The sequence below is a fragment of the Vipera berus genome, assembly GCF_964194415.1.
Source record: "Vipera berus genome assembly, chromosome: 7".
NCBI lineage: Eukaryota > Metazoa > Chordata > Lepidosauria > Squamata > Viperidae > Vipera > Vipera berus.
In genome coordinates this window covers 11,905,078-11,924,469 of record NC_138209.1, presented here as the reverse complement: position 1 = coordinate 11,924,469, position 19,392 = coordinate 11,905,078, and the positions used below count along the sequence as shown (strand labels likewise).

At 40.0% G+C, this 19,392-nt stretch overlaps 1 protein-coding gene across 4 annotated transcripts in view; it reads left to right on the top strand.

Annotated features, from left to right (window-relative positions):
* Nucleotides 1-19,392, top strand: part of WDFY3 (WD repeat and FYVE domain containing 3) — a 177,688-nt gene that overhangs the window by 44,461 nt on the left and 113,835 nt on the right. For all 4 annotated transcript variants that reach the window (XM_081333153.1, XM_081333152.1, XM_081333151.1 and 1 more), the window contains exons 2-4: nucleotides 6,511-6,721; nucleotides 16,646-16,769; nucleotides 18,487-18,596. In XM_081333153.1, the coding sequence (XP_081189279.1) occupies nucleotides 6,542-6,721; nucleotides 16,646-16,769; nucleotides 18,487-18,596 (414 nt within the window). In that variant the 5' untranslated portion in view covers nucleotides 6,511-6,541. The remainder of the gene's footprint in view (nucleotides 1-6,510; nucleotides 6,722-16,645; nucleotides 16,770-18,486; nucleotides 18,597-19,392) is intronic.

Genomic DNA, 19,392 nt, shown 5'->3' with positions numbered 1-19,392 from the left:
AATGTTTCTGTGGACTGTCTTCATCTTTAGAAACTCTGGTTTGTATAGCTAACCTAGATAAGAGTGCAACACCTAGGACTGACTTGTAGTTTTGAAAATACAGGGTAAAAATATGATAAGAGCATGCACCATCTTCTCAAGTCTAACAACTTTGGTGTTTGATTTTGTTATAGGGCAGTTTCTAAATCTTTTTTCATTACTGTGATGGAATGCGGTCTGGATTCCCAGAAGGGAGGGGCAGCATTCCAAAGGAACAAGAGACAGCAAAGTTTAGATTGTTTGGTTGGAAGGAAGAGAGTTAAGACAGCTCCTCCTTAGGAGATATCAGAGTACATCTTTAATGATGCAAGTAGTTTGCTTTAGTTTGGCAAGATTTCTCTCTATAGATGAAGAACAATAAAGGAAACTGTTCCGAAGAACCTCAGTGTCTCTTTCTTGGTTTTTGGAGCCTGACACTACTGTCTTGACAACAGCTGCTCCTATGGATATTATTGTAAAACCAAAAGAAGCACTAACGACTTCTTTTATTTTGTCATAATTTCAGTGTGTTCCTATATGGTTGCTTGTTTTTGCTTTTTGTACACCAGCTTAAATAACTGAGCAAAGGCTCCCAATGAATGTGTAGATAATTATCTGTTTGTTTACTTTTAAATAATACCCTTTGGAAGCAACAACCCCCTTTTGTAAGTCCTATATAATAGCTATTGTTAAGCTAAAATATAGCGTGTTTTGCTTATTCTCAGCCTGTTTTTGTTTTTCGTAAATGTTTTGAAAACTGCTGAATTAATTATCCCTAAATAATATAACTTTGAGGTTCATAATCAGTGTATATTAATGTACAGTGCTGTTTTGATCTCTATAGTGTAGCTCAGCGCTTCCCAAACCTGGGTAAACTACCCCAAAATTAAGTAAAAGTGGTGTTTCTTTGAGTGACGACACATGAACCATGATCCAGTCAAAACAGAGACATTTAAATTGACTTAAAGTGTTTTACCTACATTGTGTAAAAAGGACATTCTGATGAGTGGTTTGGAGTAGTGAAGGAAAAAAATGGAAAGTGCCAGCATAGATGCTTTTTATAAAATATAGCTTGGGATTACCTTAATAGAGTTGCTCATCAAATATGTTAAAATGTTTCCCATTAAATATTATAAACAATTACTTTTGAATGGATGTATATTGATGTGAGAGTTTCACATATGTAACAGAAGGAACAATCCTCAGAAATGGATTTTTTTAAAAAAAAATATATAGAATGATTTATATATTTTATTGATTGATTGATTGATTGATTAGCCCCTCGGCCATATCCAGCCATATCAAAGTTCCAGAAACAGATTATTACTAAAATTTGATAAAAGCAATTTAAAATGGATTTTTTATATATATAAGGATCAGTAAATACTTTGGAGATAATGAAGCACAGCCTATTGCCTGATGCAGCAATCAAAAAATGAAGAAAAATATTCATGATACACAGATTTTGTGTTAAAATGCAAATGTCTTAGGTATTTCTCTATTTTGGTAGACTTTAGATGTGCGCTTTGATCTTATGTCGTTTTACACAAAGTGACATCTGATGTATTGTGCAGTTCAAGGGACATTTCCTTGAAGATTTTTGATCATTTCTTTTTATGCAAAGGTAATTGAATGGTGCAGGTAGTCCTCAACATAAGACCACAATTCAGCCTAAAATATCTGTTGCTAAGCGAAACCATTGTTATGTGAATTTTGCCCCATTTTATGACATTTCTTCCCACAGTTGTTCAGTGAATCACTGCAGTTGTTGAGTTAGTAACATGGTTGTTACGTGCATAAGACTTTACTAGTCAGAAGGTATTAAAAGGTGACCGTATGACCCCGGGGTCACTGCAACAGTTGTAAGTATGAAAAATGGTCACAAGTCTCTTTTTTCAGTGCTGGTGTAACTTCAAATGGTCACTAAGCAAACAGCAGCTTAAGGCAGCCATGTGCTTCGTATTTTCAGCGTGATCAGCTTCAAAGGCTTTAACCAACATGTATGCGTGTATCTATGCATCTATGCATGTGTGTATCTTACGCTGGGACTGTCAGAGAAATAGCCCTGCCTGATCATACGCAAAACTTGTGAAGTCTTTGGAAGTGTTTATGGCCTGTCTGGAGGACCCAGCTCTTTGAACTTTTCCCTTGGGACAGAGCACCTTGCTTTGCTTAGCTTAATATTTCCTAATGCAAGTAGTCCTCGACTTACAACAGTTCATTTAGTGATCATTGAAAGTTACAAAGGCACTGAAAAAAGTGAGTTCACACCTATGACTGCTGCAGCATACCCATGGTCCCTTGATTTTAATTTTAATTTTAATTGGTTTTTTTTTTACTTTTTCAGGGACTGTTGTAATTATTTTTAATTGTTTTTAACTTTTGTATTTCTTGTTTTAAATACCCTGTAAACCGCCCTGAGTCCTTCGGGAAAGGGCGGTATATAAATCCAATTAAATAAAAATAAATTTACATTCGGATACTTGATAACTGGTTCATATGGATGGCGGTCACAGCGTCCCGGGGTCATGTGATCACCTTTTTGTGACCTTCCGACAAGCAAAGTCAATGGGGAAGCCAGCTTCACTTAACAACCTTGTTACTAATGTAACAACCTCAGGGGTTCACTTAACAACTGTGACAAGGAAGGTCGTAAAATGGGGCAAAACCCGCATAACAAATGTCTCACTTAGCAACATAAACTTTGGGCTTGGTTGTGGTCATAAGTTGAAATTTCCTTGGTGACGAATCTACAAGTATTTCTGTAACACAGCAAAATGTTTTGACTATCCTATGTTTTGGTGGAACACAGCTTGATATGATTGGAGTGTTTGCGTAAGAAAAAACAGGAAGCTTTTCATATTTTGTGTTCCAGGTCCACAAAAATTAATTAGCAGCCCACATTGCGTCTGAAAAAGGAAGCGTGTGTGCACACAGCACTAAGGAGCCTTAGAAGCCATGACTTCTAGCTTCCCCCTAGCAAAGAAGAATAAGCATATTAGATCAGCAGATCCCTTTTCATTACATTCCAGTTTTGGTCACCACAATATAAAAAAGATGTCGAGACTCTAGAAAGAGTACAGAGAAGAGCAACAAAGACAATTAGGGGACTGGCGGCTAAAACATATAGGGAACGGTTGCTGGAATTGGGTAAGTCTAGTTTAATGAAGAGAAGGACGAGGGGGGACAAGATAGCAGTCTTCCAATATCTCAGGGACTGCCACAAAGAAGTCGGAGTCGACCTATTCTCCAAAGCACCTGAAGGCAGGACAAGAAGCAATGGATGCAAACTAATCAAGGAGAGAAGCAACCTAGAACTAAGGAGACATTTCCTGACAGTTAGAACAATTAATCAGTGGAACAACCTGCCTCTAGGAGTTGTGAGTGCTCCAACACTGGAAGCTTTTAAAGAAGAGACTGGACAGCCATTTGTCTGAAATGGTGTAAGGTTTCCTGCCTAAGCAGGGGGTTGGACTAGAAGACCTTCAAGATCCCTTCCCACTCCTATTCTATATTCAGAACAGTTATTTGCAATTTTGAAATGTCTTCTTCCTACCCTATACGACTAGCGTTATACAATGACCGTCAAGGAACCTTTTCTTTGATACCATGTTTATTGTTAGCATGTTATAAGGAAAAAATATTTGTCAGGTCAGCTCAGTGTAAGATAGATAAACATGAGAATAGCTTCTTTTTGCACAATATTTGCTAATTGAAGAAAATAATGTTGAGGAGGTACTTTATGTAACAAATTCACAGCATCTTCGGCTTCGTCCCTAGAGACATTAATAAGAGACATTAATATGTGTAGCAGAGGGATGAATTAAATGTACCAATGTTCTATATTATACCTTTGAGTGGAAAATGCACCACTGCTCCATTGAGGAGCTTCTGCGTTGTACTAGTCAATCTGAAATTGAGTCTGTAAAGTCAAGGTTTGCTGGAGATTAAAACAGTCTTCTTTGGATCTGTGGTCATTTTTATTTAAATATTTAAATAAAGGCTCTGAATGCAGGTCATATATAAGCCTAGATATTTTAATTGTCTGCTTGCTTCACTTAAAAATAGGTTGTGTGCTGCATGTAAGTATGAGTGCATATTGTACTAAATAAGAATACTATTACAAATTCATGTTCAAAGAGAACAGCTGGAGTTTTACTTCTCTCTTTTTCAAAAATTGGGGCAAACCCATCTCCAAAAAGGCATATATCATTGCCCCTTGTTAACTAAATGTGGCCAATATTTGTGCTTTTATATGCTGGTATACACATTTTCAATTCTGCATAGAAGGAAAGCCTCTGTATTCTTGTATTGTATAAGCAAGTTATTAAGAATTGCAAATCCATATGGATGAGTTTAATTGTACCTGATATTTTGTACCTGACACTTATTGCATTTAACTTCTACATGAAACCACTGGAGAACAAACCTGCTGTTCAGGATGAGGAATCATTAATATGCTGATAATGCCCAGTTATACATCTCTTTTCCAGTCCTATTGGGAGATGCAACGGAAGCCATGACCCAGGGTCTAGAGTAGACAGGTCAAACTCGTGACGTCGCGCAACATATTGGAGCTTTTTCCCCATTGCCGGCAATGGGGTGGGCATGGTTTCCTGGTGACGTGTCCGGCCCATGGGCCGGCAGTTTGACACCCATGGATTGGGTGTCAAATAAGGCAAAATGACTGTTGATTCAGAAACCACCTCTGATTCTTCATAGAGTTGTGCTTTCCTAGAAAGAACAGGCTGTTTGTGGGAGCTGAATTTAGGAAAAGAGATCCACTTGGAGTTCAGAAAATACCATTATTGTTAGTAGAATATTGAAACAGGATCTTGAAGAAACACTCAAACGAGTTCACCCATTCAACTTATACCTGATTGTTGTAGCCAATAATTGTTTGGGGTCTCTCTTGCTTGCTTCCTTTTCATATGGGCAAAGGGGTCTCTTTGGCAGTGGCCCCATTTCTTTCCAGGATCTGTTCCACATTCCAAAACATCTCCAGATTGGGAGTCCTGGAGTCATAGCTCCTTCAAGAACAATTTGAGACAGTGGCCTGGAAAGCTTTTGCATAGTCTTTGGTTGGTATTGAGGTCTTGGTTGGTGTTTAGTGAGGTCAACAGAATGCACTCAAGATATACTAATTGCTCATTCTGTTGTCACCTTTAGGTTACCCCGCACATGCGTGCTAGTCGTTTCTGACTCTAGGGGCCGGTGCTCATCTCCGTTTCAAAGCCGAAGAGCCAGCGCTTGTCCGAGGACGTCTCCGTGGTCATGTGGCCGGCATGACTAGACGCCAAAGGCGCACAGAACGCTGTTACCTTCCCACCATAGTGGTCCCTATTTTTCTACTTGCATTTTTACGTGCTTTCGAACTGCTAGGTTGGCAGAAGCTGGGATGAGTAACAGGCGCTCACTCTGTTACGTGGCAGTTGGGATTCGACCTGCCAAACTGCCGACCTTCTGATCGACAAGCTCAGCGTCCTAACCCACTGAGCCACCGAGTCCACCTTTAGGTTAACTTAATATAATCTGCTATGTATGGGGTTGACCTTAAAGGCTATTCAAGACTTCAGCTAGTTCAGAACACATGCTCTGTTGTCAGTCACGATGCTGCCATGTTACAACTCTACTACAAGTAGGCTTCTAGCTCAAGGTCTTGGTTCTTGCTGCAAAGCCCTATACAGCTTGGGGCCTGAGGAACTATCTTTCCCTAGCAATTTCTCCCTACTCTACCTGAACAATCAGAGAGGAGGAGGGAACTTATAATGAGCATTCTGTATTGTATCTCCCCTTTGGAAGAACTAGCTCTTGGCGGTGAGATGGCTACCAAGGCTTTTTGGGAGGAAGTCAAAACATGGGTCTACCAGAAGGACTTTGGGACTTTCCTGCAATCAGCAGTGCCCTGTTCCATTCAATGGATCTTAGCTTATTACTTACGTAATCTACTAGTAGTTGGATTGGAATTGTATTTTAACTACTGCATTGCTTTAGTATTGTATTTTATATGGAACCTCAGTAAGCTGTGTAGAATTTCAGATAGTATAGAAATCTGACAAATAAAATAAACGAGATGTGGTTGATAAATAAGGGCATTTTGGTGATTTTGGCAGCTGCTATTGGAATAAATCTTAGTAGACCTAGTTCTCACCCAGCAGATCCAACTTAATTGTTTCAAACATCTTCCCTCAAATCAATAGCCTATAGATGTGCTGCATCTGTAACTCGTATATTGCCAACAGTTGTAGAAATCTGCCTTGAAACCTTGATCGCATGGAATGTTAGTTGATAATTCATTCAATAGCATTTTTACCGTTTGCCATTGAAAACATGTACAAACTAGTTTGTTATAGATGGACACTTTGCTTGTCACATTTTGGGCATGCAGAAGAGGTTGCTTATGACATATATGAAATGGAGGTGTTGGATGTATATATATATATATATATATATTAAAAAACAACAACATTTGTTCTTTTTCTTCCTGAACAGGATCAAAGGGATCTTTCAGAAAGAAGCAAAGATGAATATGGTAAAAAGGATAATGGGTCGACCTCGGCAAGAGGAATGTAGTCCTCAAGATAACGCTCTAGGATTAATGCATCTACGTCGACTGTTTACAGAATTGTGTCACCCTCCTCGGCATATGACTCAAAAGGAACAGGAAGAGAAACTTTACATGATGCTACCAGTTTTTAACAGGGTAAGGCTTTTTTGAGTATGATTTTAGGCATGTGATAAAACATTGCAAGTTTTAAATTTGCAGTGTTGCAGATTGTCTTTACTGTTATTTAAATCAATTTCCTCTGAGCATCCAACCTGTGATGGAAGTGGATTCCCACAGGTCATTTGTAAGACAAAAATGAAAACTTCGGAGTGATTTGTCTCTGTGCCACTTAGAAACAGACATTGATAGGTATGCTGAAATGCTACAAATATACTCCCTCCCTCCCTCTTCTCAATCTCTCTCTCCCTCCCCCTCCTCTCTCGCTCCCCCGCTCCCTCCCTCCTATCAATCTCTCTCTCTCTCTCTCTCTCTCTCTCTCTCTCTCTCTGTATATGTATATACACATACACACTCTCTCTGTGTGTGTGCGGGTGTAGTGGCTGAATAGGATATAAATTACTGTCTGACTCTTATTTCCCTTTTCCCCCATTTTCTTTCATGAAAGTGAACTGCAAAGTACTAATGTGAAAACAATAATCTGGGAACTGAGTTTAAATTTGTATTGGTTGTGACCATTTCAGCGTCTTCAGATGCTTTTCTCCTGGTTTACAAGAATTAGAGAAAACAGATGAGAAGAAATGGAAAATAAATACTGGCAGACAGAAATACAGGATGAGTAATGGATACTGCTGATGATTAGTAACAAAGCGTCCTTCAAATCAATCAAAATAAACATAAAAATCAACTTGAAACTTCAAAGTTTTTTTTTTAATTAGGTTGACCGTGGAATTCAGTCTTATTCACAAATTTAACTGCTTACAGTAAACCTCTGTAGCTCCCGAGTGAAGGGCAGGATTTAAATCAAATAAATAGATAAAACTTTTCTTTTCCAGTAGTGTTTTGAAGGGTCCTGGGTGCTCTCTGAGTTTGGTTGTTTTCTTGCAGATGTTTCATTACGCAATACTAACACTAATGATGTTACCTAGTTTGGGTGATGAAACATCGGCAAGAAAACGGAGTCCTAGTAGACAATCACTTAAATATGAGCCAGCAGTGTGCTGCAGCTGCCAAAAAAGCCAACACAGTGCTAGGCTAAATTAACAGAGGAATAGAATCAAGATCACGTGAAGTACTAATACCACTTTACAGTGCCTTGGTAAGGCCACACCTGGAATACTGCATCCAGTTTTGGTCACCACGATGTAAAAAAGATGTCGAGACTCTAGGAAGAGTACAGAGAAGAGCAACAAAGATGATTGGGGGACTGGAGGCTAAAACGTATAGGGAACGGTTGCTGGAATTGGGTATGTGTAGTTTAATGAAGAGAAGGATGAGGGGGGACATGATAGCAGTGTTCCAATATCTCAGGGGCTGCCACAAAGAAGAGGGAGCCAAGCTATTCTCCAAAGCACCCGAAAGCAGGACAAGAAGCAACGGATAGAAACTAGTCAAGGAGAGAAGCAACTTAGAACTCAGGAGAAACTTTCTGACAGTTAGAACAATTAACCAGTGGAACAACCTGCCTCCAGAACTGGTGAATGCTCCAACACTGGAAGTTTTTAAGAAGAGACTGGACAGCCATTTGTCTGAAATGGTATAGGGTTTCCTGCCTTAGCAGGGGGTTGGACTAGATGACCTCCAAGGTCCCTTCCAACTTATTATTATTATTATTATTAAAACAACCCAGCTCAGAGAGCAACCAGGACTCCTAATGTCAGTCCTGAGCTACAAATATTCTCCTTTATTAGGTAGGGTTTCCCATCATTTTAAATAGTCAGCATAAATGAATACATACATGCCTATCACTCTGTTCCTTTTTTGGGATAAATAGCATAAAGCATATAAGAATTAGTAAAAAAATAAAAATAAACTGAAGATAAGAGAAAAAGAAAGGAAACCTGGTTAAGTCTAATTTACATTAACACCGTTCAATACGAATGTTTTTATTATGTCCAGATAAAATATTACAATTAATGGTGGTTTATCAGTATATAATCAAAGTCTGCCTAATTGTACAGGCAATGTAACAAAATTTAATAGGACTTTCCCTATTTTGTCTCTCCAAAGCGTTCTTGCTTCTGTTACATCCTCATATTAATTCATACAGGCCTTTTTGCTCTTTAAACACCTCACAGTTCTCGGTCTTGTCACTTATTCTTTGTGTATTGCCAAATAACACGAACGTGTATCTTTTATATTGTTTACTCACATTTATACTGAGTTTATATTCCTTCAGCTTTTTTGTTTTTCACCCTATCTCCTCTTCTTTTACCAAGTAGACTTCTTATACTTCATCGCCACTATATTAGGTTTAGTTTTTTTTTTCTCTCAAAAAACTCTCACTTCTATTATAAAGTAGCTACATAAAAGCATGTGCTTCTCCCACAGACCATACGCCAACATTATTTTTTCCACAAGTCTTTGGACTTCTTACAAGTTCTCCGTTTTCTAATTTTTAGTTAATTCAACCACTTGTGCCCATGGTTTATTTTATTTCTTTATTGGATTCTTATCCCTCTTTTATTAGCGTTATAGTTACTCAAGGTGGCAAAAATATTAAGGCTTCTGTTTTCCCCTTAACAACAGCCCTGCGAGGTGGGCTGGGCTGAGAGAGACTGACTGGCCCAAAATCACCCAGCTTGGTTTTCATGCCTAAATCGGGATTAGAATTTATGGTCTCTCGGTTTCCAGATTGGTGGTTTAATCAGTAGTTCAAACTGGGATATAGGTGTTAAGCCGCATTTGCATAGTTATTCATAGAATTCCTTATTGAGATTTTTCTTGCCCATCTTATTCTCAGATATTTCTTTGATTTCATTCAGTTGTTATAAGATGAAATGATTTGAATCAGGGGTTTTGCATCTCTCTAGAAACAAGGCGGTATAAGTAAGCAGCGTTCAGTTTTGTTTTGTTTTTATTTATTTCAAAACTAATTTAATGGTATTAAGAGATATCCGATTGTAATAATCAGGATAATAATCACCTGTGGAGATGGTTACCAGCATCAAATTCCTGGGTGTGCAGTTAACTAGTAGGCTGGCTTGTTTGCTCAACAGCGAGATGCTGGTGAAACGGGCACAGCAGCGCCTGCATTTTCTGCGTCGCATGAAAAAAGCACATTTTCCTTCCCCTGTCCTGACCACTTTCTGCACGGGGACGATCGAGAGCATCCTGTCATACAGCATCACAGTCTGGTTTGGAAGCATCTCTGCTTCAGACAGGAAGGCGGTGCAGAGAGTGGTGAGGACGGCTGAAAAGATCATTGGCAGTTCCCTCCCTCCCATCCAGGACATAGCACAGAAGCGTTGCTTGAGCAGGGTCCGCAAGATTGTCTGGGACACTACTCATCCTCCTCACAACCTGTTTTCCTTGTTACCTTCTGGGTGGAGGGGGCTTTGTGGTACCTGTAGAAGAACTTCCAGATTCACCCATAGTTTCATTCCATACAACATTAACCTTGTGAACTCTCAAGCTTCCTCCTTCCGTTATATATACAAGATGGACAGTATTTAATATTCATTTGTTATGTACATGTAGGGGTGTGGGTCTATACATATGTTGTATATAGTATATTTTAAATGTACGTTACGTATGTGTATGCTTCGAGAGCAAGCAACTAAATTTCATTTTTAATGTGTACCGTTGTGCCCACAGGAAAAAATGACAATAAAGGGTTATCTATCTATAGGAGAATATACTAAACTTTGGGTTATGTAGCCCATACAATCTATCCAGTGAAGATTTCTCCTTGCTTAGAAAAGCATCTATGCAATGCTGATGGACCCTTTGGTTTTCCGCTAATGATTATGTAAAGACACCAAGCACACTCCTTAAAAATTAATGCCCAAGCTCCATGGAAGCACTGACTGATAAATAATTGAAAATTTTCTCTACTGTATAAGAACAAATATCTGTATTAGTCTTGTGCATGTTGTAATTTCCAAGAAATCAGATAATTTTGATTTTACCACCTCAAACATTGCAAAACTTTTTGTCCCTGGTTACTGCTTTACCGTCTGTTCCACGAGGAAAAGACAAAACTGTATTTGTTTGCAGTCCCAATAGATGGAATATAATAATGCATATGATCAACTAATAGTTGCGATGCCTTTTTTTCCTCCTGTTCATGGTGTCATTGGGAATTTTGCCTGTTTGTATAGAATGCATGCACTTCCTCTTATGGAGATAAAATCATAGCAGATAATGGAGGATGAATTTAAGATAAGGGATATTAGAGTGGGGCAGAATTGGATCCAGATTGCTTTCAAGCATTCTGTCAGTTGAAGCTAGATTTACTACTGTGTCCCCAAAATTTATAAAAACTTTCTGTGGCAATAGCTGTCTTCTTTCATATTCCTACCCAACTTGTTTTTGCTCGTTTGTGAAGAAGTGGACAAAATAGAAATTCAGTAATTTTTTTCTGCTGTTTATTTTTATTTATGTACATTTACAGGTAGTCCTCGGCTTACAACAGTTCATTTCATGACCATTCGAAGTTATAAGGGCACTGAAATAAGTGACTTATAAGCATTTTTTCCCCACACTTAACAACCATTGCACCATCCCCACAGTCATGTGCTCAAAATTCAAATGCTTGGCATCTGACTCATATTTATGACGGTTGCAGTGTCCCGGGGTCATGTGGTCCCCTTGAGTTGACCACCTGACCGCTAAAATCAATGGAAAATCAAGTTAGATTCACTTCACAACTGTGCGACTAACTCAACGGCTGCGGTGATTCACTTAACAACTGTGCTGAGAAAGGTCGTAAAATGGGGCAAAACCCGCTTAATAGCCGCCTCGCTTAGCAACAGAAATTGTGGAGTCAGTTACGGTCGTAAACTGAGGACTACCTGTATTGATATTTAAGTGCACGGTTTATTGCTGTGTGGGGTTCTTTGTCTTTTTGAGGAGAGCTCTGTACTGTAGCAGTTTCCTAAAATGCTTTTTCTTTTTTTTTCTTTTTTTTTTTAAAAACGAAGAGCTACTGAAGAGCTTACTAGTAAACAATACGTTGGCTCATAATGTGTTGGCTCATAATGTGTTGCGCTTTCATCGCTGCTTTAGTTGTTCAGCCCTGAATACTTAAATGAGGTATTTTAAGGTTTTTGAAGGCCGATACAATTCCTATGTTGCATGGTATGGAGGTGCTTAAAATGGTTTTTAAAATAAATAAATAACTCAAGTAGCCTTGGTGGAGCAGTGGGCTAATGCCTCCTTAAGTAACACCAGCCACCTGCAATTATTGCAGGTTCGCATCCCACCAGGCTCAAGGTTGACTCAGCCTTCCATCCTTCCGAGGTAAAATGAGGACCCAGATTGTTGGGGGCAATAAGCTGACTTTGTAATAATGCCGCTTGGGGTGTGTGTGAAAGCCCTAATAAGCAGGCATATACATAGAATGAAGGCTACTACTAAGCTTGTAAGCCGCCCTGAGTCTTCGGAGAAGGGCGGGATATAAATGGAATAAAAAATAAATAGAAAGTATTCATAAACATTGGCTTGAAATAAATGCCATGTTTGTATTGCAGCTGTAGTAGTAATAGATTGAAGTGCTTTTTATTTAAGAAGGGAGGCGATCAATTTGAAGAAATGTGCTGTCCTGCCTTTTTAAATATACAAAACCTAAAGATAATTTCAAAGCCCTGCTCTTCATACTTTTTTCCCCTAGTCTACTTTTTAATAAATGCGGGTGGTCATCTCTGTTGTTGCGACTGTTTTTAACAAAATGATGGTACCAAACTGAGTAATAATGATGATGATAATAATAATTGTGAGGCTTAACGTAACTGCCTTAGTCACTCATGCTTCATGCCTCCTGTTTGGATTACTGCAAAGCGCTTTACATGGGGCTGCCCTTGAAGACTAGGGGGAAATTTCAGTTGGCCCCAAAGCGCTGATTAGAGTGGTAGTTTTACTGCTGCCTGCCTATAGATAGGAATCTCGCCAGAACGATGCACTCCCTACAGAAGCTACAATCAGGGCTTTTCAACCTTTTCACCCATTGTACCATTTTTAGGATATGGCAACGTCCAAGTACCACCAGTCGCCTAGCAAGGTGTCAAAAACTTGATGACAAAAAAAAAGGAAAAAAGTGATGAAGTACAGGTAGTCCTCGACTTACAACAGTTCACTAGTGACTGTTCAAAGTTACAATGGCACTGAAAAAAATCCGAGTACCACCTGCCTGCCAACCTGGCAGCGCTCTTCCTCCTGTCCAAGGTTTTCATTGTTGTGAGCATTTCTGTTGAGGATTGGCAGCAGGGGTGAGGGTGTTTTTTTTTGTTTTTATTCCCCTCCCCCGTCTGCTGGGTGGTTGCAACAGGTTTTGGTCACTTCATATGACCCTGGGACACTGTGACCGTCATAAATATGAATCAGTTGCCAAGCATCTGAATGTAAATCACAAGACCCTGGAGATGCTGCAACATTCCAGCTGATTGGCGCTTCTTCTGGGCTCATCAGAAGCTGATCCTGGCGCTTCCGCTGAGCCCTGACAGCCCTGCAGCTCCAGCCGTCTCTCGCTCAGGCTTGTGCGGTGCTGCCACCAGTTCAGTTCATTCCCCTCTCCCGCTACCACTTTTCTAGGATGGTCACGTACCACCTGCCAGGTGCCAATGTACCACAGGTGGTACCCGTACCACTGGTTGAAAAGCCCTGTTCTAGTCCAGCCCCCTGTTCAAGTAGGAGACCCTGGCCTATACCATTTCAGACAAGTGGCTGTCTAGTCTCTTCTTCAAAACTTCCAGTGTTGGAGCACTCACCACTTCTGGAGGTAAGTTGTTCCACTGATTAATTGTTCTCACTGTCACGAAATTTCTCCTTAGTTCTAGGTTGCTTTTCTCCTTGATTAGTTTTCATCCTTTGCTACTTGTCCTGCCTTCAGGTGCTTTGGAGAATAGGTTGACTCCCTCTTCTCTGTGGCAACCCCTGAGATATTGGAACTGTCAGAGGTACACAGGCCGAGCCAGCGGGAGGAGTCGAATGGGGAATTACTGGTTGAAAAGCCCTGGACTAGATAAGCACTCAAAGGCTTAGGGAGGGTCTGTTCTTCACTGCTTCCTTCCCCCCATCAGTGATTCAAAACTAGCCAGTCTCTTCACTTCACCCCTCAGCTCAGCTCTACCACACCATTTGAGTCATGGGTCTTGGATGCATTCTGTAAATTAGCCCATTGGGGGCGCCTTGGTTCAAAAATGACTTAATGTTTGTTCTTCAAATTTATTTCCTGCCCATCTGGCAGTTCAGGCGAAAAATTGTTGCTCTACGATGCGCTGCTTTGCGCAGTTAAAGGTTACAGACACAAGAGTTTTAGTAGTTTCTAGATAATACTCAAAGGTGAAAGCTTACGGCGTAAACCGTCAGCAATGGTCACAGTGGTTATTGGCACACTGTGTCTACCAGACCAAAAAGACTTGAATGACACTTAGAAAATCTGTGCGTTGACACAGTTTCCACCTGTCAATTACAAAAGGCCTCACTGCTTGGATCTGCATTACACCAATACATTATGACATTTTAGATTCTTGGGAAGAACTTGAAAACCAACACCCGCTAAGGAACTGGCAGCTGGGATTTCACATTGTTGTGTATGTAATGATAATACCACAGTTAGATTTTGGTAGCTCTTACAGAAACAAGTAGTCCTTGACGTATGACCACAACTGAGCCCCAAATTTCCATTGCTAAGCAAGATGAGTTGCTAAGTGAGTTTTGCCCCATTTTACCACCTGTCTTGCCACAGTTGTGAAGGGAATCACTGCAGTTGTTAAGTTAGTAACACGGTGGTTAAGTGAATCTGGATCCCCCATTGACTTTGCTTGTCAGAAGGTCGCAAAAGGTGATCACGTGACCCTAGGACACGGCAAGCGGCATAAATGCATGCTAATTGCCAAATGTCAGAATTTTGATCATGTGTACATGGGGATGCTGCAGTGGTCATAAGTGTGAAAAATGGTCACAAGCCACTTTTCAGTGCATTTTAACTTTGAACAGTCACTAAACAGATTGTTGGAAGTTGAGGACTATGTGTATTCTTTTTGCAAGGGTTGGGGTAGAACAAAGATGGAGCCCAACAGGGTAGAAAGTTGATACATGGGAGACTATTGTCCTGGTGTACCAAGAGTTTTAATTGGGAGAGGTTTTTTTCAATTATTGTTGCCCAGGGTTTTGAGGTCATGGCTACGTAAGTCACATAAGTAAATGAAAACACCTTACGTTCATAGAGAAAAATTCTTTTGGCTCTTAGCTATGTAATTAACATCAATTCTAGGCTACATTAAGAGAGGGATAGAATCAAGATCACATGAAGTGTTAATACCACTTTATACTGCCTTGGTAAGTCCACACTTGGCATACCGCATCCAGTTTTGGTCGCCACGATGTAAGAAAAGTTATTAAGACATTAAAAAGAGTGCAGAGAAGACCAACAAAGATGATTATGGGACTGGAGGCTAAAACATATAAAGAACGGTTGCTAGAATTGGGTATGTCTAGTTCAGGGGTAGACAACCTTGGCTCTTTTATGACTCATGGACTTCAACTCCCAGAATTCCTGCTGGCTCAGGAATTCTGGGATTTGAAGTCCATGAGTCATAAAAGAGCCAAGGTTGCCTACCCCTGGTCTAGTTTAATGAAAAGAAGGACTAGGGGTGATCGCAGTGTTCCATTATCTCAGGGGCTGTCACAAAAATTAGGGTGTCAAGCTATTCTCCAAAGCACCTGAAGGCAGGATAAGAAACAACGGATGGAAACTAATCAAGGAAAGAAGCAACCTAGAGAAATTTCCTGACAGTTAGAACAGTTAATCAGCGGAACAACTTGCCTCCAGAAGTTGTGAATGCTACAACACTGGAGGTTTTTAAGAGGAGATTGGACAACCGTTTGTCTGAAATGGTAGGGTTTCCTGCCTGAGCAGGAGTTTGGACTAAAAAGACCTCCAAAGTCCCTTCCAAATTTATTATTCTGTTATTCAGTGATACACTTTTCTCAGAAATAGGGGATCTAAGCAGTGGTGGGATTAAAATATTTGAACAAACGGTTCTCTGTGTGGGTGCCGCTTCCAGAAGTCCATTCTGGGCCTGGGCAACAAAAAATTAGCTACCGGTTCTGCCGAAGTGGTGCGAATTGGCTGAATCCCACCACTGGATCTAAGGATAGGGAGTAATAATACAATACATGGCTAAGGTCGCCTTTGCTTGAGGCATTTAGAAAAAAAGAAAAAGAACCAGAAAGCCCTAATTGTTACAGAGAACTAATAGCAAAAAGGTCTGCTTCTCTCTTTGTTTACTTACAATTCTCAGATTTCCTCTCCTTTTACCCAAGACAATATTTAGAAATAGCTTAAAGGAAAGCTTTTATAGATGTGGCTATTTTTCATTTGGTCATTATTTATTTAATAATTCATTCAAATTTCAAGGTCACCGACTGTTTGACAACTCTAAGCATCTTAAAATTAGAAAGGAGGGGGAAAAAAATATAAAAAGTGACCAGAACATAGTTGACAACAGAAGAGGTTATTATAGCCTGTAATACAGAACAAAGCCCTAGTTTTGTGTATTAACATTTAAGGATTATATGTGTGAATATACTGGAACTTAGCAAAAGAATCGTTGATTAGCAATAGCGCATAGATTTATATACCATTTCATAGTGCTTTACAGCTTTCTCTAAGTGGTTTACAGAGTCCATATATTGTCCCCAACAATCTGGGTCCTCATTTTACTGACCTCAGAAGGGTGGAAGTCTGAATCAACCTTGAGCTGGTCAGGATTGAACTCCTGGCAGTAAGCAGAGTCATCCTGCAGTGCTGTGTTCTAACCACTGCGCCATCACAGCTCATTAAGTGGAATTTTTCAATAATAATGCTAAACCCATGTTGTTGAACTGCACGTTTTCCTGTTTATGTCAGATTAATTTGAATTTATGCATGTTACTTAGCGATTTTTCATCTCTCTGCAGGTATTTGGAAATGCGCCTCCAAGTACAATGATAGAAAAGTTTTCAGATCTCCTTCAGTTCACAACACAAGTATCACGATTAATGGTAACTGAAATTCGGCGGAGGGCCTCCAATAAGTCCACAGGTAAATGCTTGAATTTCCACTGTATCTCATTTTCTGTAGGTAATCTACAGCATATGGTAGGCTAAACAGGCCTTGAGATGCCCAGCTAAACACCGTGAGAACTGGTTAATAGCTGGATGGGAGACAGCCGAGAACGTCCAGTTGTATATTGTAGACTGGCAGGCTTATTTTTTTTTTACTGCTATCAAGAAAATTGTGTGCTGAAGACCAAATAAACCCACTTGCTTTTTCTGTTGAGGACATCTTCATGAAAATTAGATGCACAGGTGCAACCCATTAGTGATGCTTGCTTCATTTCACTGTTCATTCTGGCAGACGGAATGGAATGGATCTCTCTGCTTCTTTATTCTACAGAGAGGAAAGCATGCTCTTCTCACTGTGATCTTGCTGGGAGTGCCTTTGGTTCTCCCACAGATCCTAGATTTATAAAAGACAAGGGTTGGCAGAGATATCAGAAATTACTTAGTCCAAATCCTCCCACTGCAAGAATCCACTATTACAGCATCCTGACAGATGGCTTAAACACCTCCAGTGTAGGAAAGTTCCCCATCCCCTAAGGCAGTCCATTCCATTCTTGTAAAGCTTGATCAAAAGGAAACTTTTTCAGATATCCCAAACAAAATCTCCTTCGTTTAAACCAGATGATTCTGCCCCGTCTTCTGCAGGATAACTATATTATTTCTCCGCAGTCTGTCTTGTCATGAACATACCCTGCACTTGCAGATATTCCGTGGCAGTTATTCCCTCCAGGCTGTGTCATCTTCCATTTTGCTTGCTCTCCACTAGGCAAGCTCTTGTTTCTTAAATGTCTTTTCCAAAATGTAGTGCCAAGATAGCATGCAGTGTTCCCAGTTGCACAGTAGTCTTACCGTCCCCAAGAATAATAAGAGCAATACAGATAATCCTCGATTTATAACTGGTGGTCTAACAACTGTTCAAAGTCATGGTGGCCTCAGAAAGGGAGCTTTATGGCTCCCTCATAAAGCATTTCCAGCCAACGTAAAATATCACATCATTTGCTCCCCCTGTGATCACGTGGCTGCATTTTGAGAACCACCCAGAAACATAGAAAACTGAGAACAGAAACAACTCCGTAAGTTGTTTGTTTTTGTTTTCCTATTTTTTTTAAAAAAAGTTCATTTCTTTTTATTATTTAATTTGTATATTTATTTCTTTATTTTTAAAATGTTCGTCAGAGGATAGACATGGGCTTATCCCAAGCGTGTTTAAACTCAGTTATTGAAGACTATCAGTATTACATAGTATCTGCACTCCCTTCCTTAATTGTAAACAAAAGATTTAGAATCGGCCATCTTGTGATGCTGCCCCAAGGATTGTAGTATTAGTCCTTCCCTAACAGTCACAGTTGACACCAGCAAGTCCATCCCTAAGCAACACCTGACTGCTACTTGTGATTTTACTGCTGGCTTTCTCCATCGATTCTTGATTGTCATAGACTAGCTGTGGAACTGTACAAGTGATGATCACAATGACAGATCTTGATTATGTGACTGTGGAGATGCTGTGACAGTCATAAGTGAGGGAACTGATCATAAAGTCAACTTTTTTGGCACAGTCATAGCTTGGGTTGCTAAACGAAGTCATTAAGTGAGAACTACAATAGGTGGGAATGTGGGGAATTTTGACACAGTTAAATAAATGGAGATTGAGGGATTGTGTGGGTTGATTTTTCTTCTTTTTCTCCTCTGCGTTTTAGAAGCTGCGAGTCGTGCCATAGTCCAGTTTTTAGAAATCAATCAGAGTGAAGAAGCCAGTAGAGGCTGGATGTTGCTTACTACAATTAATCTGTTAGCTTCATCTGGACAGGTGAGTTCTTAATGAACAGCAAGTGGTACCCGCCAATAAATCTTTAAAGTACCCTATTTCTTAACTCATGAATGCCTGATCTTTATATTGTAAAGTTAGCGGAACCTCCTCATTTGGATGAACATGCACAAATGCAAATTTGGAAATTGGGGGCTGGGGTGATTGAAATAATTGTATCTTATATGAAGCATCTAGAAAACAGTAATTTTTTACAATATAATTGTGAATTAAACCATTATACAATAAATGCACAGTTTAAAAAATTGTAAAATTTACAGTACAGGTAGCCCTCAACTTACAACAGCAATTGGAACCAGAATTTTCATTGCTAGGCAGTATAGTTGTGGAGTGTAACTGCATCGCCTAGCCATGGCAATCTCTCAATCCTGGTTGCCATCATTAACCAAATCCCTCAATCATTAGGCAAGGCAACTCCCTGACAACTTCCCACAATCCGTTTCAGTGAGGAAGCCAGTAGGAAATTGCAACTCTCAAACCAGCAGGCATATATATGGCTGCTGCTGGGTGAGGGAGGGAGAGAGGGGTTGCAAGGAAAAGTGCGGTGAGAATTGGGAAGTGATGCAAGGGGTGTGTGTGACATGCAGTGAGGGTTGGGAAAAAGGTGCAGGTTGGGGAGAGTCCACAAACAGCTGGTGCATTGCTAGCACAAAAAGAGTTGGTGAAGATTGCACAGGTGGGGGAGATTTTACCCTAGCAACTTGCAGTCTTCTCTGCCGGCTTCCCCTTGACTTTTTGGGGAAGCCAGCAGGAAAAGTTGCAAATGACAATTGCAGGA